Source organism: Gymnoscopelus braueri, assembly GCF_963280865.1.
Source record: "Gymnoscopelus braueri genome assembly, chromosome: 5".
NCBI lineage: Eukaryota > Metazoa > Chordata > Actinopteri > Myctophiformes > Myctophidae > Gymnoscopelus > Gymnoscopelus braueri.
In genome coordinates this window covers 904,335-927,200 of record NC_137606.1, presented here as the reverse complement: position 1 = coordinate 927,200, position 22,866 = coordinate 904,335, and the positions used below count along the sequence as shown (strand labels likewise).

General features: G+C 42.0%; 1 protein-coding gene and 1 pseudogene across 3 annotated transcripts in view; one reads left to right on the top strand and one right to left on the bottom strand.

The window, feature by feature from the left end:
* LOC308086152 (calpain-9) overlaps positions 1–22,866 on the top strand; it is a 41,262-nt gene that overhangs the window by 13,603 nt on the left and 4,793 nt on the right. For both annotated transcript variants that reach the window (XM_080429572.1, XM_080429571.1), the window contains exons 3-15: positions 6,839–6,908; positions 7,640–7,758; positions 8,177–8,310; positions 12,287–12,458; positions 14,705–14,776; positions 15,011–15,102; positions 16,227–16,301; positions 16,413–16,573; positions 17,443–17,600; positions 19,420–19,631; positions 20,684–20,726; positions 21,188–21,262; positions 21,818–21,878. In XM_080429572.1, coding sequence (XP_080285698.1) covers positions 6,839–6,908; positions 7,640–7,758; positions 8,177–8,310; positions 12,287–12,458; positions 14,705–14,776; positions 15,011–15,102; positions 16,227–16,301; positions 16,413–16,573; positions 17,443–17,600; positions 19,420–19,631; positions 20,684–20,726; positions 21,188–21,262; positions 21,818–21,878 — 1,444 coding nt within the window. The remainder of the gene's footprint in view (positions 1–6,838; positions 6,909–7,639; positions 7,759–8,176; positions 8,311–12,286; positions 12,459–14,704; positions 14,777–15,010; positions 15,103–16,226; positions 16,302–16,412; positions 16,574–17,442; positions 17,601–19,419; positions 19,632–20,683; positions 20,727–21,187; positions 21,263–21,817; positions 21,879–22,866) is intronic.
* On the bottom strand, positions 8,746–11,155 carry LOC308086156 (regulator of chromosome condensation-like; annotated as a pseudogene). The gene has a single exon. The product of its transcript is annotated as a regulator of chromosome condensation-like (transcript).

Sequence of the window (22,866 nt, the reverse complement as noted above, 5' to 3'; positions counted from 1 at the left end):
ATAGTGATTTCTCTCTCTAACGCTCTGCCAGCCGCGCTGCTCTGCTCATAGACAGAAGATTCCACTGCCAATGCGAGGTCTCCGTCTTTTAGTCAAAATAAACAAAACTACTTTGCCACTCACCGAAACAAATGCTGTTTTGTGTTGTTGAAAGTCTATTCTCCAGGGTGGGAAGCCTCTCAGCACCCCACCTTCTCTGCATAATAGACATAAATATGTCCGCCAGACGGAAATTATTTTATTTACTCCACTGCGCCCTCTACAGATCTGGTCAATGGTAATTTATATTGACCAGATCTGTAGAGGGCGCAGTGGAGTAAATAAAATAACTCACTAACGCTCTGGACCGGGGCAAGGCTTAAATTGAAGTTCAACAAAAGTTTCCAAATACCGTTTGCTATTTCAAGTGGCGTAAAAAGTACTCAAATTCTTTACTTAAGTTAAAGTATCAATACTGCAATGTAGAAATACATACAATGTTACAAATAAAAGTCTGGAATTTTACTTGAGTAAAAGTACACAAGTATTGTATTGGTATCAAAATGTACTTAAAGTACCAAAAGTAGAAAGTACTCCTTATGCAGAATGTCCCGTGTCACAAGTTCATAAAACATATTTTGAAAATAGTCAAAGTTTAAGTAGGGCTGAAGTGGCTAATGCATCAGTTTTGTAATAATAATCCAAATCTACAAAGTAACTAACTAAAGTTTTCAAATAATTGTAGTGGAGTAAAAGTGCAATATTTGACTCTGAGATGTAGTGGAGTAAAAGTAAAAGTATAAAAAATTGGATATACTCCAGTAAAGTAAAAGTACCTCAAATGTGTACTTAAATACAGTACTTGAGTACATGTACTTAGTTACTTTCCACCACTGGCTATTTCCCTTCAAAGGTGGAGCTCTTGAAACTGACCTTAAAGGACGACTTCACCACTTTTCATGATAAAATGGTACAATTTTTTTCTAATCAGTCTGTGTCTCAGAGGAGGGCTGTAGACAGTTCAGAAACCCGTCTACCAGTGACATCATCGATGGGGAATCCAAGCTAATAGAAACTGCAGGCTTTGTATTCCTGGAAAGTTGCAATGCAATAATAGATCCCATTGTTCTCGCCTTGATAAAAATCTGAATACAAAAAAAAAATCCTGCCTAACGATGATGTCACTGGTAGACGGGTTTCTGGACTGTCCACAGCCCTCCTATGAGACACAGACCAAGTAGAAAAAAATGGTATCATTTTATCATGAGTATTAGTGAGGACCTATTATATGAAGATATGTTGAAAAGTGGTGAAGTCGTCCTTTAAGTATGCAATGCATTATGCCTATGCAAGCCCCAGCTTGTGTCGCTGTCATGTAGCTAACACTGTTCATAAAGAACAAGTAAATAGTTCTATGTATTTGGTAGCAAACGTTTAAATTCAAGTATGCTATAATTTCATAGATATGACCTACAATCCTGAATGGCCTATAGATTAAATAATTAATAGCTTTACTTTTCATGTAAATAATTATAGATAGGCCTATTGGCCTGTAATAAACCATTATTACTCATTTTTTGGGGGAAAAGGATTTTAAGAGACACGCAAACATACAAAGATACAAACATTGAAAGGGAAACCAAAAAAGACAAGACAAGACAAAAGGTCTGCATTAATTGCTACAGTTATTAATTTTAATAGTACAATTTTTTCCCCTTTTATACATGGTCCATGGGCTGAAGGAAGAAAGTCCACTTTTCCCATTTTTTGTGTAACTTGTCCTCTTGTAGTCTGAGTATGAATGTTAGTTTTTCATTATGGGCTCATTTCAATTGAATGACATTGCCATTTAACCATGTTTACAATTAGTCATTCAGATTCAGAAGGTGGTGATAACGCAGCATAGGCCTAATTCCCATCAGGATGTCAGATGTGTAAGCAAGATGTTGCATTGTCATAAAAACTATAGCAAGTGGAGTCTAGACTATACTCTGGAAAGTTATTTATTTTCAATGGCTGACAGATCATGACCAATGAAGCCTAATTTATTTATACAGTTTGAGACAAGCAAGCCATGGCTCATTTCCTTGTCAAATTCCATACAGCAGGAGAGAATGAGAGAGACAGACTGTTCAGCTCACTGTACTCCTATAAATGTAGTCTTACTCTTTTCTTCTCACGCATATGTACAAATTTCCATAATGTGTGAATGGAATGTAAGTAAGTACATTTTATTTGTATAGCACTTCTCACAGAGGGAACTCACAAAGTGCCTACGTACAACAGGAAAAAAATCATCAAGAAACATTCAAATGATTAGAAACAACAAAAACACAAACTGTACAATGCATAACAGGAAAACAAAAAACAGCAAACACATTTCACACCTGGAGGAGAAGCTCAAGGCCATTCCCCAAATGCTTGTTGAAACAGTAGTGTTTTTAGGTGGTTCTTAAAAATATGTTCAGACGCTGCAGCCCTCAAGACCTGAGGAACGGAATTCCAGAGTCTGGGCGCTACAGACTGAAAGGCTCTGTCACCTTTGGTGATTAACCTGGTACGAGGAATGACCAATAGACCCTGGTCAGCTGACCTTAGGGTCCTGCTGGGCACATACTGTATCGTTAGCAGGTCAGTTAGATATTCAGGTGACTGACCATGCAGAGCTCTAAAAGTGAGCACCAGGGCCTTGAACTGAACCCTGAAAATAACAGGAAGCCAGTGCAAAGAGGCCAGAACTGGAGTAATGTGACACCTCCTGCTGGACCTAGTTAACAGTCTTGCAGCAGCATTTTTAATGTGGTCTATGGATGTTTTATTGAGGCAGGTGAAAACCGAATTGCAGTAGTCAAGGCGAGAGGAAACAAAGGCATGGATAATCATTTCTAGGTCAATATGTGAAACAATCGACCTGAGCGTCGCGATATTCCTGAGGTGGAAAAATCAGGTCGAGGTGCATGGCCTGATCAAAGTTGACCCCAAGGTTCCTGGGCCTCACATTATTTTTGAAGGACCCAAATGCAACCAGCTACCTTATTTAGAAGCAACGCTATCAGAGGCCACAATGAGCACCTCGGTTTTAGCCTCATTTAGTTGCCAAACAGACCTTAATGGCAGAAAAACACTAATTTAAAACAGTAAATTTTGAATTAAAATCATCAGTTAAAAAAAGCAATACAGCAGGTTTGCACTTACAGTGGACACCATGTGGGTTCCTGCTCCCGCACTTTTTTCCTACCCCCCCCCCCCCCTTCTCTTCGATACTGCTCCTCTCCTCACTACAAACACAGAATGAAGGCAGGCCAGGACATGGCTGCGGTAGGATCAGACTTGCTTAAGATGTTTACACTGGGCTCTTTATCAAATAAAAACCACAGAAGATCAAGTGAATACATTCTTTACATGAAAATAACTGATGCATATAGGTCTTGTGTTTGACCGGGCACCATCTATCAGGGAGGGTTATTATCATAATGGCACATGTGGCATTGTGCCAACCGTTAATACACAGTTTCGTTATTTATGACCAATATAGCTTCTTCACTAAGCTTTTGTTACCTCAGGGTTCAAGGTGATTTATTGTCACATTAATTATCTTTAACAACATTGCAGGCAGTGAAATTATTTTATTCTAATTTTTCTTCAACATTGTAAAACATAAATCAGATAGCTATAGGCCTAAACCAGGTGAATAAAGCACATTGGGCTGTTTTTGTAATCATAGTGGTTATAATAACTATAATAATAATCATCATCATCATCATCATCATCATCATCATAATCTATCTATTAATTCACAAAACCTGTGTATGTCTCTCTGTCTGTCTGTCTGTCCTGGGTATAACTAGTCCGACCGGAGGGCCTCAAACTTGGCGTGTGTGTCCTATATGACCCGGGGGTGTGAAGTGCCGAATGGCAATTCTATCGGACCAACGAAAAACCATGAATATCTGTATCTGACTGATCGCAAGTCTGCAGATGATGCACCGTTTCGGCGGAGGACACACCGAATTTCTTATCTGTGTGTTTGGGGGGAGTGTATGCATCGGCTTCCATGATAGGCCAATGCGACGAGGCAGCTTCACAGGCTTCACATTTGTGCCGCTTAGCCAATATAGGTCCCTGATAGGCCAACCCGATCTGTCAGCTAAACTGATTGGTAGAGGTTTGCTTCGTTTGTGCCGCATCGCCAATACAAGTGGCAGCGTGTGCAATGGAGCAGAAAGTACTATTACATGATTACATGTGCATTTCATCCCAAGACGACAGGGAACAGAAAGTAAGAGAGCCATAGTCACGAGAACTGACAACGGGTACGAGTACATCAGATAACAGGAGTGTTGCACAACAAAATCATAAAACAAATCATAAAACCTTGTGTAGCCCACACAGCAATATGAAACTAGACGCGTCGCAATTCAGGGCATTTGCAGAGTGTGGTTGCGCCGACGCGAGTCGCGGGTCGCTGCCGCCGGGACTCGAGGAATACGCTGGGAGGAATACCGTCGGAGGCTGCGCCAATTAAATTGTCACGTAACTCCTGAGATCACTTGCGTTTCATTTTGAGAGGATTGATCCCCCCAAAATAAGGTTTTGGCATCAAACGGTTACATTTTGAGCATTTGTGGCGCCCCCTATGGACGTTTCGTTCGTGTTTTGTGGCCTTTTTTGTAAAACGGGCCCCTTCCGCTAACTTTGGAAGCCATTTACGGACGAACGGTAATGACTATCAAAATTCCGCTTGGAGATGTTTATCGCATGGGTCCAGAGATCATGTGTACAGATTTTTGTGAAATTTGGACAGAATATGTGGGAGGAGGAGCTAAAAGTGTGTTTTGAAGAAAATTCGAAATGGCGGAAAATCTATCCTGAAGCAAATGGGCGTGGCCTATATGGGGAGTTGCGTCATGACCCAAGAAATCTAGGGGGGAAAAGATTTTCATTCTAGGACCTACGGTTCAAGAGTTATAGGCCAAAACGTAAAGTGGGCTGGACTAAATTATGAACCTCCCCTCCAAATCTGGTAACTCTAGCTCTTACGGTAAAATACTTGAATTTGAGTTTTTTCACTTTTCCATTAAAGTGGATGGGGACATTTAATGCACTAATAAATCAATATCAATAAAACTATGCAACCAATCTCTTAGCAAAATACAAGCGCACGATTCCCGGTGAGGCCGGTCATTTTGACATATGGCACTAAATTGAGAAAAATAAACTGTTGGAGGAGATGCGGTTTGAAATAAAGTTTATCTATAATAATAATAAAGTGCGAAGATTACTATAGTCTGGTTGCCCTCACTAATAACATTAAGAAGTGCCAGGACTTTTTGAGGAAGAGAAGGGCAATAGTTAGTTTCCTATCCACTGTTTCCTGGACCTCAAACTGGTGCTCCTGTGGTGATGGTCACAAGAAGGCAACTTCTCTAACTTTTAGGTCATCTCATCAAAATAAAGGCTTATTTTGCTAGTTGATGCTTTAGACTTAAGGTAGATCTCCACCTCCAGGCTAGGCCGCCAGCACCAAATACTATCTTGCCAATTGTCTCTTAAGCTTTGGAAGCCAAATAAAGAAAAAGTACAAATTGGGAGTTGATAAAACCACAAACCAAAAGGTTAATACAAGTCTGTAGATGGCAGTCTACTGATAAACACTGATCTAGCACAAGCATACAAAGAGTTTCATGTTCAGTGGCCTGACCTGCAGGCTACAACCACCCTCATTATCCATCATTATGTCATGTTGTCTAATCCTAAACCACACAGATCCTGCTAGACTGGTCCTGTGGATTGACATGATCGCTAACGCTAACGCTAACACAGAATCTATGTCTAACTCCAGAATCTATGAATCTATGTCTAACTGGAGTTATGTCTAACTCCATGTTTGTTCTTCTATCATGTGCTTATTGTTTTCAAAAGTATACAATAGTGTAATCTTACCCTTTTTGCATTACTGTGACTGTAACAGATTACAGCTATTTTGCAACGCCATTATTACTGTAATATACCTTCACATGCGAATTCACTTCTAACAGTGATCAAGACTGCAGCCTATTGGCACCACAAAGAACAGTAGACCATCATTAAAATTGCCCTTATTTTCAATTCAACATGGAAGCGAGCTTGTTAGCAGTGGTGGAAAAAGTACCCCGATATTTTACTTAAGTAAAAGTAGCAATACCACAATATAAAAATACTCTGTTACAAGTAAAAGGCATGTGTTCAAAATGTTACTTACAAAACTGGTACTTTAAGTATATTTTGAAGCCAATACGGCTTCAAAATATACTTAAAGTACCAAAAGTAAAAGTACTAAAATCTACAAGCTCACAACGCGTCGCTGTTATTTCTGTATCTGCTATTTCTGTATCTGTTAACTAGATCTGTATCTGTTAACTAATTGTTACCATTTACAGTTTGTGCTCACTGAGTAGACTGCACAGGCGGAAGTAGCTGACATTTTGATCTATTTGTGTTAATTAAAAGCCACTCCTTGTGGTTAACTCGTGGAGTCCAAACACGTGCTGAGCCTTCTTCTCCTCTTCTCACTCACTCTTTCCCTCTCTCCCACCTCTCTCACTCCCTCCTGTCTATCTCCTTACCTCTTACCTCCTCATTCTCTGGCCCCATTCACTGTCTCTCTCACTCTGTTCCTCATTTGTACCAGCCCTCCCCTGCCCCCCCCCTCCCTCAGCATTCACTAACCTCTCCATCCCCATTCCCTTCCTCTCTCTCCCTGACTCTCCTCCCTTGTTTCTCCTCTCTCCTATTCCTGTCTCTGTCACAACCTTGTTTCCTTCTTACCTCCCCTGCCTCCATCTCTCACCGCATCATTATACTCATCCTTCTACTTTAGGAGCTGTGTCTTTCTCCCCAGTTCATAGTGGACGGAGCAACACGTCTGGACGTGTGCCAGGGGAATCTCAGTAAGTCACTGACTGGATGTAGCACCATAGTATTACTACTGCACAGTGGTGTGTTATATAGCATTACTAGTGCACAGTGGTGTGTTATATAGCAGTGGTTTTCAACCTTTTTCATGCCAAGGACCCCTAAATCGATATACATTTGGCCCATCTCAAAATGTTTTTTTTTGCCAGGAACCCAGAGAAGAGAGGATTTGTGTTAAAGAATGACCCCCTGGAACCACCTCAAGGACCACCGGTGGTCCCGGGATACCAGGGGGTCCCCAGCAAAATGAGTTAATATAGCTTCACAATCATTTTAACCACTTTAACCATATTTTATACTTTGGCAATTCAAAAATAGCAGATCTACAAGCTCATAGCGCTGCGCCGAGTGCCGTGCTACGAGCTTGTAGATCTGCTATTTTTGAAAAATTGTGAACATTTGTGCAAATCTTTGAATATATATTTTTAAAGCAAACATTTTTAACTCAAACGTTTGCTTCTGGGGGTCCGTGGAACAAAGTATTTTGAGATGGGGGTCCACGGCCAAATACATACCATTTCGGGGGTCCTTGACATGAAAAGGTTTGAGAACCACTATCGTATAGCAATACTACTGCACAGTGGTATGTCGTATAGCATTACTACTGTACAGTAGTGGTATGTAGGCGATAGGTCCATATACATATTCTCAAATTCACACAGTATTTGCTCCACCGTTCACCCGCCCCTCCCCTTCCCATTATTAGATGACTGCTGGTTCCTGTCTGCACTGGCATCTCTCTCCATACATCGCCCCCTGCTGGAGAAAGTGGTGCCTTCAGGACAGTCGTTCAAGGATGGATACGATGGCAGCTTCTACTTCCGGGTGAGCCTCTCAACCTCAGAACTGGAGCTGGATCAAATACGGTCCTTTGATACCAACATGAAACGTAGCAGCCATTATGAGTACTCTTAAATTGGCAATTGCACTTCTTATGACTGTTATGGACTGGTGATTAAACAATGATTATAATAAGATCCGCATTCACATAGTCTATATAAATTAACCCCTGCATCTGTCTGCCTGTCTTACTGCCTGTCTTACTGCCTGTCTTACTGCCTGTCTGTCTGTCTGTCTGTCTGTCTGTCTGTCTGTCTGTCTGTCTGTCTGTCTGTCTGTCTGTCTGTCTGTCTGTCTGTCTGTCTGTCTGTCTGTCTGTCTGTCTGTCTGTCTGTCTGTCTGTCTGTCTGTCTGTCTGTCTGTCTGTCTGTCTGTCTGTCTGTCTGTCTGTCTGTCTCTATAGTTTTGGCAGTATGGCGAGTGGGTGGAGGTGAGAGTAGATGACCTGTTGCCTACTGTGGAAGGCCAGCTGATCTACCTGAGCTCTCCAGATAAAAATGAGTTCTGGAGCCCCCTACTGGAGAAGGCCTATGCCAAGTCAGTACAGTGTGTGTGTGTGTGTGTGTGTGTGTGTGTGTGTGTGTGTGTGTGTGTGTGTGTGTGTGTGTGTGTGTGTGTGTGTGTGTGTGTGTGTGTGTGTGTGTGTGTGTGTGTGTGTGTGTGTGTGTGTGTGTGTGTGTGTGTGCACACGTGCACGCGAACGTGCATGCGTGTCAATGTAAAAACTACTACCCATATTTCCTGGATTTAAGCTGCTACTCACTATTTTGCTGTTGTGCAACACACACACACACACACACACACACACACACACACACACACACACACACACACACACACACACACACACACACACACACACACACACACACACACACACACACACACACACACACACACACAGACGTCACAACATAGTCTAGGTCTACGATCTACAGTCTAGGGTTCTATTTACAGAAACTCAAGTAAAGATTGAAAAGATGGATTCGCTTCATTTGGCATCTCAGAATACAGGTGTAGTGCATGTTTCTCTGGCTGACCTGGTTATGTGGATGTTGAGACACTCTCTGTCTCACAATCAGTGTCTCTGTGAATCTCCCCTGGTGCAACTCGTCCTTCTGCTCATCAATGTCATGGGACATGGGACTTATTCATTACCTGATCAGCCTGGTATAATAATCACCTAATATTATTGCACTTACCATCTGTTTTCAGTGGGCTGCAGTAATGTCCATGCGCCATTACATAGCAACGTGAGTCGCGTTAATATTCGTGTCATGTACGCAAGAAACAATTATTAACCATGTAATCATGTTAGAATGACTGAATGTTTACAATAATATTATGGTCTCTTCTTCGCGGGTTCCGATTCTTCCGCTTCTTTGCTGGTAGAAAAAGTTGAGCTTGGTCGAGCTCAAATCTGTGATTGGCTAGGGCCGATGACGCAGGCGTCTGTGATGTAAGTGTTTTCCTTCCGTAAATAGCAGATCTACAAGCTCACAACGCGTCGCAGTGTGACACGTTGTGAGCTTGTAGCTATTTTGGTTTGATTATTATTTCCACAACGGACAACGGATTTTAGGACTTATAAAAGTGTTTTTTATAACGTTCACTCCACTACATTTTAAAACAAATATTGTACTTTTGACATTTCTAGGAAGGGAAAAAGTACATGAATTATCACCTTAAGCCCGAAACAAATTTCAAACAACTTCACAACACATCGCGATTTGACACGTTGTGAGCTTGTAGGTCAGCTATTTTCAGTTTTTGAAAAAAAGTATTGCATTGAAACTCCTTCCCCCAGGTGAACAATTGCCCATTCACCAATCCACCCTCCTCTTGTCATGAGAAAACTATGAGTATCAATAAGACTTTCAAGAACAATTTATTAAACAAATGATCATACAATAATTAAAACATGAAGAATGAGTATAATATGAAATGTATATGCAATGAATACAGGATGTTACTAATGAAAGAATGAATGATCTAACAAGGAATGAATATAATACAATATATCATAGTCATTATTAGCACGACAATCATGTGGTCATGAGTCCTCCTCTCCCTAGTTAGAGTAGGTCAACACTCTCATGGAGAATTACTTTCATCAGCTCTCCTGTTTGTTTTTGTCCAGTAAAACGGTATGCTGCCCTCCACTGGCTGCTGCCAGCACCGTGCGGCTGTCCAGCTGTTTGCCAGTCATCTTCAGGGGGGCCCATTCATCATCATCTCTCCCTGTGAACAGCTGGTAGCTGGTGCCCATGCCCCAGGCGTACACTGACCCTTCTCTGGTGACGGCAAAGCTGACCGAGTCTTCACAGCACACTCCACTGGCCGGCTCTATCCCAGCCACGGGTGAGGGTGAAACCACGCTCTTCTCCTCGGCTCCCTTGCCCAGCCCCAGGCGGCCGTACTCTGCCCTGCCCAGGCTGTACACCTGCCCTGCAGCATCTAGGCACAGTGTGTGGTGCTGGCCTCCAGAGAAGTCGACCCAACGTGTGGCGGAGTTGTTCTTGAAGCAGGTTTGCTTCACTGGGAAATAACAGGTCTTCATGCCCTGCGTGCCAAGCTGGTGGTAGTTTGACAAGCGAAATTCATACACATGGCCTTCTTTTGAGATTGCAAATGTGACGTAGTCTCCACAGAAGGCATCAACTATGTGAACGTTCTTGCCTCTGAATTTCACCGGCTGGGGCCTTTTCTGTTGGTAAACATATCTTTCACTTTCACCCGTCCCAGCCGGCCCTGGTCTCCACACCCTGCTGTGTGCAGGTTCCCGTCCTGTGTGACCATTACAAGATGATCACTGCCTGATGTAATTCTGACAACAGGCTCTTTCACAGGAACTTGAACTGGAAGGTCCCACTTTTTCATGGGCTCCAAAAGACAGATAACACCATTGACGCCTCTAAAGTTGCCCCAGAGGTACACTGTCCCATCCTCTGTGAGTGCAGCTGTGTGGCTGTCCCCGGCGGAAACCTGAACCACCTTCTGTTCCAGGAGAACCTTCCCGGGGATCGTCTCGGGCGCATCGTCGTCCGATGTGTACCGACCCAAGGCACCCTCGTCGTTACAGCCGAACGTGTATATACTTCCGGTCTCACTGAGGCACACCGTGTGCATGGCCCCGGCCCACCTGGACGATGCCTTCCGGCAGGGTGACCAGGGCTGGCTTCTTGCGTTTCACGATGACCTCTCCCAGGTCATCATGGAGCCCAAGCTGTCCGGCAGCGTCGCCTTGGCCCAACACCAGAACCTGACCCGCTTCCTTCCCATGACTCCTGTGTTGAACTTTCACTCGCTTTTTCTTACGACTGTCGTCTTCATCATCTTCTGATGAGTGTCTCCCTTGTAGAATCCATTTCTGCTTGATACATTTTTGTATTGTGCATAGTTAATGAGATAATTTGCATATTTGAATAGATTAGCAGAAATAACGAGAAGAGGTCATCCAACTTGTGTTTTGGTGATTTTATTGTGCAAGTGAATGAATATTGTGTATCTTAGTGAGGTGTAAGATATTTGCAAAGTAACCATTCGGAATGTTTATAGTGGTAAATAAACATAGATTATGCATGTAACGACTCAAAGCAAACACATGGTCATTTTCTGTTCAATGTTATTCCAAGTACTTATTTTTACAGATATTTTTATTCCAGAGGCAGTAAATATCACAATAAAATGGTATATGTCCATGTAATAAGCTAATATGGACATACAAATGTTTGCAGGCACACTTAAAATGTCTGTCATTGTCTTCTCTATGATAATCGTCAAGAATTAACTGAAATGCACATCAACAGTGTGAGTGTCTCCCTTAAAGGTATTCTTACTGTCTCTGACTGTCAATCTGACCTTCTCTGACTGTCAATTCAACAGTGTCTGTGAGCTATTATACCTGTCGAGCAGACCATCTGCCTGTTTGCGCCCCAGTTCTGTCTGTAAACTAGTGTGCCTATCTATCAACCTGTCCTTTGCTTAATGTTTTATGTAAGGACATTGAATAGCCTTGTTGTTGAAATGTGCTATACAAATAAACTTGCTTTGCCATACCTGCATTCCTACACAATGAAATCAGTGTTAATTTATCCATTTGTAACTCAGAGAGAGTACAAATGGAACCAAATGGACCTCGAGGGGTCCATTTGGTTCCATTTGTACAAACGTAGTTAAATTAACACTGAGGATATCACTGTACCTCACAATTAAAGTCATAATGTATCACATCGATTTCAGTAGTGTTTTTGGAAAACGAAATGGTAGCTCCGGGGGCGTTATCTGTTGAATCCCAAATTCAGCAAAAAAAAAATCTGGGAAGTGCTGCTCCAAAACAAATGGTGCAGGGTCCAACGACGATCATATTTTCCAACGACACTCGCAACTAAAAAGGTTGTCAAAAAAACACATTGACATATGTACTGGTTATTGTGAAAAAAATACCAGTGAAAGATTATATAAAAAATCGTTTAATTGAACAATTTACACAGTATGACTTTAACCTTTGCAGGTTGAAAGGTGGCTACCGGGCTCTCAACATGGGTTTCCCTCATGAAGCTATGGTAGATATGACTGGAGGTGTGACAGAGGTCCTGACAGTAGCCTCTCTACCCAGAAACCTGCCAGCCTTCCTTAGGCCTCTACTGGCCAAGGGAGCCCTCATCAACTGTGCCAATAGCCAGGTATGGGTGGCATGAGAATTAGCATTTTGGATGCTCCTGTTAGTTGTCTCCGCCGTAGGTGGAGAATATGTTTTCGCTTCGTCCCGCCGTGTGTGAGCAAACATTGTTAGCCAAGCTAACATTGGGCAAGCTCCACGTGACACGTGTCAATTTGTTGACACCAATGCCTCTGATTGGCTAGAGGGACGCGTGACGAAATAAAATTCTATAAATAGGTGTGTCACTTCAAAAAGCCTCTACTTTTTGAAGTGAGGTAAAACAGGATCAATCAGACTTGATTGGAACAGTACCTTCAGTAAGTCCAAATCACCCGTCTGTGCGTGTGTGTGTGTCCCTCTGAGAACACCTAACATTGGTCAAGCAAAGGCGCAGAAGGCCAAAGCTAAGAAAGCATACTCATCTACAATTGTAACACAGAAGAGGACTAGAGTTGAAATGATCCCACAACAAAGCCGAAGTCTTAATACGTGTCAATATGTTGACATCAATGTCTCTGATTGGCTAGAGGGATGCATGACGAAATACAATCCTATAAATAGGTGTGTCACTTCAAAAAGCCGTTTACGTTTTTGAAGCGAGGTAAGACAGGATCAATCAGTCTTGATTGGAACAGTATCTTCTAGTCCAAATCACCCGTCCGTGCGTGTGTGTGTCCCTCGTGCGTATGTGTGTAACATTGGTCAAACAAAGGCGCAATAAAAAATAAAAAAATTGGATCTCTTTTTTTCATCCTATCTTTAAAAATTTTTTTAAACATTTTTTTAAACATTTTTTTAAACATTTTTTTAAACATTTTTTTAAACATTAGAAGACAAAATATGATTTTTAAATCCTTTTTTTTTTAATAAATATTTCTTTAACATACACCTTTTTATTTAACTAAAATATATATCTTTTACCCTACTGTATCTCATTAGTTATTGCTATGATAATATAATTGCTATAGTCTGCTGGCGGAGACTTGTGCTCCGAGGAGCACATTTTCTAGTTTTCTATGTTGACGGTGTGCACAGTAGGTACATTGAAAGGTAGCTCTGGTCCAGAGAAAGTTCTCTCTAACACTCTGCCAAGCGCGGCGCTATTCTCGTAGACCGAAACTTCCCCTACCGTGCAAGGTCTCTAACTGTAGTAGAAAATAAAGAAAATGATTTTGCTACTCACCGAAACTAAGGCAATTTTATAATGTTGAGAGACTATTCTCCTTGGTGGGAAACGTCTCAGGACGAAATATGTCCAGGAAGTTATTTTATTTACCCAACTCAGTGGCGCCGGCGCTTGTTTAATTAAAATACACTGTGTCCCCCCTATGATTCAGTCAGGTCGAGAAAAAAAAAGATTCATTCCAGTCCCCCGCACCTCGCGACCACCGCGAGGTGGGGGGACCCAGGCTGGGTGCTCCCACCGTGGTGCTCGCCGTGGTGCTCGCAGCGAGGTGGGGGCAGTCCATTTGGTTACAGCGGACTTTTGGGATGAAGAAAAAAGAAAAAGAAAAAACCTCCGATATCTACACTTCATGGAGTACATATTTTGTACCGAATTAACCGAATTAACCGAAATAAAGTAACACAACCCCCCCAAAAAGTAACAAACCCGGAAAAAAACACGCTGGGAACGCATGCACACGCGCTGCATGTATGCATGCGTCCCCTTCAGTGTCCCCCTATGTCATTTTCCATGCCAGCGCCCCCTGACCCAACTGCCTGATCTGGTCTATATAAATTACCACGCTCTGGACCAGAGCTAATTGAAAGGGCGGTACATTTTTACAGCTTTGTTTATAACTGGGGCGTAATAATCGCTTATCACACTGGGGTGCGTCATTTTTGTGATTTTATTTTTTACTGATGACCTATTGACGACCCGATGACTTATTGATGTATGTATGCCATCCCTCTGTCTCTGGACAGCTGAGGCTAGTCTATATGTGGCAAGAACATGACTGTGTCTATTGCATGTATTCCCAGACATCTGTCGTGTGTGCATGTTCAAGATTATAGAGAAGAGGAAGAGACTCTCATAAGTTTATGATTCCATAACCGGTTAGGATTTTAAAACTCCTGTTGTGTGAGCCCAGCTTTACGGGTACATTTTTACGCTCAGTTAAATTAACTGTCGGTAGTTTGCCGTGTGTTGACTGTTTGTGTGTGTGTGTGTGTGTGTGTGTGTGTGTGTGTGTGTGTGTGTGTGTGTGTGTGTGTGTGTGTGTGTGCGTGTGCGTGTGCGTGTGCGTGTGTGTTTTACCACAGGGTCCTCTAGAGCAGAAGAATGAGCTGGGCATCATGTTCAGACATGCCTACTCTGTGACTGCAATGGAGAAGGTAAAGCTGCCACACCTACAGTATGTTCAGATACAGCAAGCTTTATTGTTCCTGAGGGGGAAATTGGGTCATTGCTGTGGCAAAGGATAAGCTACAGATAAAAAAGACAGTAAAAACAGTGTCCTTATGTCCTTATGTCATCTGGCCTTTCTTCACTTGCCCACTGCTTCTAACTTTTTTATCCTGTGCCATTCTCATCTCCACTGTCCTGTCCTCCACCTACTGCTGTCCCAGGTAGAGACGAAATACGGACCAGTGGACTTGATTCGTGTCCAAAACCCCTGGGGAAAGGCAGAGTGGGAGGGGCCCTGGAGTGACATGAATGGGTCAGTACCATAGATATTAGAAACCTAGATACCTCATTGGCCTCTGCAGTTCATTGGGGCGACTGGTATCGCAATACACGGCTCTTCCGCAGGGAACCTGTCACTCAAAGTGACTACTGGCCAATCACAGCGCGTTGACTACTGGCCAATCACAGTGCGTCTTTTCCGGGACTTGTCAGTGCAATGGTTCTCAACCAGTGGTCCGGGAACCACCAGTGGTCCTTGAGGGGGTTCCAGGTGGTACCCAGCTAAATGATGGAGAGTTGATAACCAAATGGACCCTTATAGATCTTTAAATCTTGAGTATAACATTTCACACTGTCAAGAGTCAAATTGTTAAACATCTGCATTACTTACTAAACAAGTACACAATTAGAGAACGTAAATAATTGTTATTTTGACAACATCTTATCGAACGATAACATATTCTAAGTTTTGGGTGTGACTCTGAGAGGCTAAAGCTTATCAAACGGTGTTCCGTGACTCAAATGCTGAATAAATAATGGACCTTGATATGAAAAAGGACCATGTCTCTTATTTGAATTTCAAAAATAGAGTGTGGAGTTTGCCAAGTTCCAACTAACTAGATGCTGCGCACAGCTGCTGCCTCTCAAAGGGTTAAGAGCTGGGTTACAAAAAGACCCGCCCCCACCTGCCTCTGATTGGCCTACCGAACTTCCGCTTATGTGACGCACACGACAGCCCTGCGGAAGCAGGAAGCGCGCCCGAGATACGAATGTTTCAGAGCCGAAGGAGGCGTCTACCTTTATATGTCTATGGTCAGTACTGCTGTAGGTTTGACCAAAGGTCCTCAGAAAGATGGTAAAACCATAAGAAAATCTGGTCCTCATGAGGAAAAGGGTAATTTTATAGTTACATATATTTTTTTATTGTTATAATTATGACGATATTCATGTTCTGCCTATAGGATTAGGCATTTAGGGATTAGGTTAGGTTAGGTTATCTTATCTTATGTGTGGGGTGGTCAATATACATGTATCTCAACTTCCTTTCTCTATTTTGCCTGTTTCTCTCTTCCTCTTTTATTTGTATCACTGTGTCTTCTCTCTCTCTCTCTCTCTCTCTCTCTCTCTCTCTCTCTCTCTCTCTCTCTCTCTCTCTAGTCCACAGTGGCACAGAGTGAGCAAGGAGGAACAGCTGAGGTTGGACAGGGTGAGCAGGGAGGACGGGGAGTTCTGGTGAGCAACTGTATGCCCAGAACACACATCACCGTTCACTGTAGACCTCCACCCTTTGGGAATCACACCTGTCTATTAATGTCTGTCTGTCCGTCCCTCCCACCATCTCAGGATGGATGTGTCAGACTTTCGTCAGAACTTTGAGATGATGGAGGTGTGTCACCTGAGTGAAACTCTCTCCCAGCCCGGCCTCAGAGCGCGGCCGTGGCACAGCACGACGCACCAGGGCAGCTGGGTGGTGGGCCACTCCGCTGGCGGCTCCTACCAAGGGGGTAGGTAGGGTAGGACTAGGGCATGCCACTTCAGAAAACTACTGAATCCTTTGATGGAGGAATTGTGCTGCTTCAGAAATGTACAGACATATACACAGACAGACATACACACACACACACAGTGCATTGTCTTCGTTTTGAGTATGTGTGCATTTCTCTGCAAATCTGTGTGTACGTCCACTATGCCTGTGTGTGTGTGTGTGTGTGTGTGTGTGTGTGTGTGTGTGTGTGTGTGTGTGTGTGTGTGTGTGTGTGTGTGTGTGTGTGTGTGTGTGTGTGTGTGTGTGTGTGTGTGTGTGTGTGTGTGTGTGCTCATTTAACCCATTAAGACTGGGATCTGTGTGTCATTGTTTTATTTTGTTTGGGCTATTCAAAAATAGCAGATCTACAAGCTCGAGCTTGTAGATCTGCTATTTTTGAAAAATCGTGAAAATGTGTGCAAATCATTGAATATATATATATTTTTTAAAGCGAACATTTTTAACTAAAATCTTTGCTTCTGGGGGGTCCCACTCCCTGGAATAAAATATTTTGAGATTGGGGGTCCGCGGCCAAATGGAAGAAAGCAACATACGTTTTTTTAAACTTCTTTTCAAAGAAAAAAACAGAAGCAAAGATTTGAGTTACAAATGTTCGCTTTAAAAATATATATATATTCAAAGATTTGCAAACATTTTCATGATTTTTCTAACAATAGCAGATCTACAAGTTCAAGCTCATAGCGTGGCACCCGCGCTATGAGCTTGTATATCTGTTATTTTCGAATAGCCAAGGAAAAGAAAAATGACACGGATGCGTTCCCAGTCTTAAAAGGGTTAAAAAAAAGAACCTGAATGGACCCGTACACTAAGGTTTTGACCGTGTGACAGGCTCATTCTCGCAGAACCCGCAGTTCTACCTGACCCTGTTAGAGGAGGATGACGACCCATCGGACCCACAGAAGACCTGCTCCTTCCTGGTGGCCCTGATGCAGAAACACAGCAGACGCAGTGGTGTGCAACTGGCTATAGGCCTGCATGTATACAAGGTGAACAACCCTGCAGACACGCACATCTTATAGCTGTCCATCGTGCGGTGGTGTAAAGTAACAATGTACATTTACTCAACTACTGTACTTACGTACAATCGTGAGGTATTTTTTACTTTACTGGAGTATTTCCAGTTTTCTGTACTTTTACTTCTACTCCACTACATCTCAGGGGCAAATATTGTACTTTTACTCCACTACAACGATTTGAAAACTTTAGTTACTAGTTAGTTGTAGATTTGGATTATTTCAAAACACACATTAACCACTTCAGCCCTATTTTGGCCATTTGAAAATAGCCGATCTTCAAGCTCACAATGCGTCGCGATGCGACGCATTGTGAGCTTGTAGATCTGCTATTTTCAAAAGATTTTTATACATTTGAAAAGTTGTGAAATGGGACATTCTGCATAATGAGTACTTTTACTTTTGTACTTGAAGTACATTTTGATACCAATACTTTTGTAGTTTCAATTAAGTACATTTTGAATTCTGGACTTTTATTATATAAATATAATTATACCTTATTTCTACAGTACATTGCAGTATTGATACTTTTACTTAAGTAAAACATATGAGTACTTTTTCCACCACTGCTCCGTGGTGGCGAAGGGGGGTTTCAGCGATGATGCCCCTGGTGGCCACTCGGTGTGGCTGTGGAGGCCGATGCGTGAGCCACACATCCGTCCGCTAGGTAGCGCAGGGGGGCCCGGACGTTGGGGGGAATGCCGGCTGTCCTCCGGTGTAGCTGGGCACGTCTCTCGGACCTTCTTTGCTGGTTGCTGTCATTTATTTGTGAGATTGCTCTGGCACAGGTGACCCGCCAACAGTGGCGGAAAAAGTGCTCACATTTTTTACTTAAGTAAAAGTATCAATACTGCAATGTCGAAATACTCTGTTACAAGTAAAAGTCCAGAATTAAAAATTAAAAAAAGTAAAAGTACAAAAGTATTGGTATCAAAATGTACTGAAAAGTACCAAAAGTAGAAAGTACTCATTATGCAGTATGTCCTATTTCACAAGTTTTCGCGACGCATTGTGAGCTTGTAGATCGGCTATTTTCAAATGCCGAAATGTATATAGGGCTGAAGTGGTCAATGTATGTTTTGTAACAACAATCTAAATCTACTAAGTAACTAGTAACTAAAGTTTTCAAATAATTGTAGTGGAGTAAAAGTATAATATTTGTCTCTGAGATGTAGTGGAGTAGAAGTAAAAGTACTGAAGATTGTAGTAAAGTAAAAATACCCCAAAAAGTACAGTACTTGAGTAAATGTATTTAGTTACTTTACACCACTGCCTGCCAAGCTGATCGGTCAAGGGCCAGAGTTTCAAGCTACGTACGTGGGTTCGATGGCAGTGCGTTTCAGAAGGTCTTTGGTACAGTCTCTGTAGCGCCTCTTTGTCCGTCAGCGGCACGCTTTGCGTCATTTAGTTTGCTGTAGAGGACTTGGCGGGGCAGGCGGGGGTCAGGCATACGGATGGTGTGTCCTATCCACTATACTGGAGGTGTCTTTTGGCCACGGCTGCTTCCATACAGATGGATTTGGTGCTCTTCAGAAGAGCAGATCTACAAGCGCACAACGTGTCGCGTTGTGAGCTTGTAGATCTGCCATTTTCACATAGCTGATGTATAGGTTTAAAGTGCTCATGTGGCCCATTGTCGCTTCATTTGGGATGGTTTTCCTAGACCTGGTTGCTTGTTTCTCTCACAGAATCTGGAAACACTGACTGTGTGTATATTTGTGCATGTGTGTGATATTTACGTGTGTTCGTTTTGTGTTTGTAATGTGCATTATTATGTCTGTATTCTCTCCAGGCAGTCCATTCAGAAGGCAAATACCTGTCCTCTTATGACCTGAGAATGCTCCGTCCGGTCCTCGGCACACCTAACTACACCCAGCGACGGGAGGTGGTGCTCCGAGGTCAGCTGCCGCCCGGCCATTACGTCATCATAGCCTCCACGGCACAGCCCAATCAGGAGGGAGCGTTCATCCTCAGGGTGCTGACGGAGAAAGGCAACGCTGCTGCGTGAGTGCTGTGTTGATTTTGACAGCACATTTTGATTTAGTTTTAGTCATAGTCTTTTGAATCGAATTCCATTTAGTTTTAGTCACATTTTAGTCACCTGAAATGTTTTATTGTTAGTCTAGTTTTAGTCGACTAAATATCATAAGATTATTGATCTAGTCAACTAAAATTTGGCGGTGCCTTGATGGCGTCGCAATGGTTGATTTTACACTTGGTTGCATGCTGAAAATGGCCAATTCTACAAATGCCTTCTTGATCACTAGTTCTCACACTTTCAGATTTTTCATAAATGTTAAAAAATAGCAGATGTACAAGCTTGTGTATCTACTATTTTTGAATAGCCAACGCTAAAATCTTAAGTGACACAGATGCTTTCCCGTTTTCAATGGGTTAATGTGTCAGTGAATTAAGTTAAATACAAGTATGTTTGATTTAAAACAGCAAAAGTTGAATCACTTCTGCAAAGAAAATGAAAAGTCAAAATAAGATGTATAAAATGAAATAAAAACACAACACAATCGTTAAGAATCAAACACCTGATTTAAAAGACAGAAATATAAACTGTCAAGAGGTGAGACAAAGAAAGTCGGTGTGACGTGTGGAGGACTGGAGGTCAACCGCCCCATGCCAAAACTTTCCTCAGATTTTCATGGTGCTACGTGAATCTGCTTGGAAGTTATGTGCCCTTTTTGTGATAGGCCAAGCCCAACAGCACACCATTTTTGGGGGCAATTGGCGTGAAGAGTTAATCAATAATTTTGACCAATGACAAACATTTCAACAAAGATTTGTGGTTTTGCATTCATATTTCCACAAAGCTTAATGCAAAACCATTCATCACTTTTGGAGATACCCTGTTAAAAGACAAACAATCTAATGGAATGGGACGAAAACATAACCTTGATCCAACTGCTGTTATTTTATGAATAATAATTATGTTGGTTACTATGGCTCTACTTTAAATAACCATTAATACTTTGCAGTTATATCATTTATCAATATGCGTAAGCTTGTATGTGATGATTGCACTGTATTGTCTTTTTGTCTTCCAGTCCAGCTGAGAAACCAGGGACCAATGACATTACTATGAAAGAGGTAGGGAAACAGGGCTAAATGTGTACAGTAAAAACCTCAGCACCATTATTATGCCTGTATATAACTTTATACATTTTCTTCCTCTTTTATTTTTTTTATTTTATTTGTATTTGTATTTAATTTGATCCGCTCCTTTATACTTGGTGTAAACTTGTGATGTGACAATAAAGTTGAATCAGAGTTTGAAATAAAGTGTTACTCAGCACTAATATACAGTAGGAATACTGACCTGTTAATACGACAACTTTACCTTTTTATTTTATGTTGGGAAAGCTTGAAGTATATAAGAAGTTCACTAGCCTATAATGCTGCTACCCACTGTATTGTATGTATGTGACAATAAACACCTTGAACCTGTGTTGAATTAAGCTATGTGAAGCATCACATAAAGGCGAGACATATTCTTGATTTGAAAATGCTTCCTGTTTTTGATTGCCGGCTGTGTGATTTTTCTCTTTCAGCTTTCCTTTCCTCACCAGGCTGCCCTCCCTTCGCCTAGATCCACAAGGCGGCTGTTCAAGAAACACTGCAACAAGGTGAGATTTGCCCACACAAAACTGCTAGCCTTGGATAGATAGGTAACTTTATTGATCCCACGGGGGCAATTCAGGGGGAGTCAGAGACAGCACAGCAGTACAAGTTCAGATACAGGCCAGGTCATAGTAGTACAGTGGGTACAGAAGAGTAACATCACAATAAGGACACTCTTAGACAAATATTAATAAAAGTATACAGACTTATACACCCTACACAGTCATCCCACCTGGTGTAGAACACAAAGACACTGTCAATAAAGCCTTAAACCTAACCTGGGCCAAATATTATAAAGTATTAATGGTGTTTATTCCAACTTCTTCTGTGTACCAGAGGGGCGCGGTTCATCACATACAACGTTTTGAGACCGCTCTCCTAATACTTGACAAAAGCCTTCTTGATCCTCTCAATATCTACTCTTAAAAGCGAACTTATTTCCATAATTTCTATTTGGATTCCCTTTACTCTTGTTTGTTTCATCTAAAAAGAGCAGGTGCTTTTTTTTTGTTGATATTACGTTTTCTGTTCAAATCTATTGCATCTGTGTCTCTCACCAGGAGGGATTCTGCAGGCCCCTGGACTTGTACCAGCTACTGACTGAAGCCATACAAGGAGGAGGTCAGTCTATAGGAGCCAATCAAACAGTCGGTTCGTTAGGCAGTTGATCAGCCACCCAGCTAGTCAGTCAAATTCAAATTCAAAGGAGCTTTGTTGGCATGAGAAAACACAAGTTTACATTGCCAGAGCAAGTGTCAAAAACATAATCAAACAATTTAAGTGGAATGGGGGAAAGTATGTCAGTTGGAGGGGGTACAGCATTGTGTAGTAACTGTAGACAAAGCTATGTCACATCGCGACTTGAAAAAACAGGTTTATAAAACCATTAATGTGCATTTGCTGTTGGCAAGGGTAGCTTGGTATAACGCTTTTTGAAACAAATAGCAGCAGTCAGCAATTGTCACTTTTGGGGAAATTAACAGCATTTTCCCCAAAACGATTTTTAATAGTGTACAAAAAGCCTCAGATTTCAAATGTGATTAAAGGTAGCAGCTCCGTTTGAGTCGGTCGGTCGGTCAGTCAGTCAGTCAGTCAGTCAGTCAGTCAGTCAGTCAGTCAGTCAGTCAGTCAGTCAGTCAGCCAGTCAGTCAGTCAGTCAGAGATTAGACGCCTCTGCCCTGCACAGTCTAATAGAAATCACAAAGCCTTAATAACAGAAATAGTCTATGTAAGTTTAATTAATTGCAAAACATGACACCCCTTATTCAAAACAGATGGCGAGTGCATTCTTCTCTTTATAGGGCCTACACAGGTAATACCACAAACTACCTGTGAGACCTTTATGAATTGAACCTCACAGTCAGCAGTCAGTCAGTGAGCCAACCAGCCAGTCAGCCAGCTAGCCTGCCAGACAGTGGTGGAAAAAGTACCCAAATTCTTTGGTAAAAGTACCAATACTGCAATATAGAAATACTCTGTTACAAGTAAAAGTCCAGAATTCTAAATTTACTTGAGTAAAAGTACAAAAGTATTGGCATCAAAATGTACTTAAAGTACCAAAAGTAAAAGTACTAAAATGTTTGAAAATAGCAGATCTACAAGCTCACAA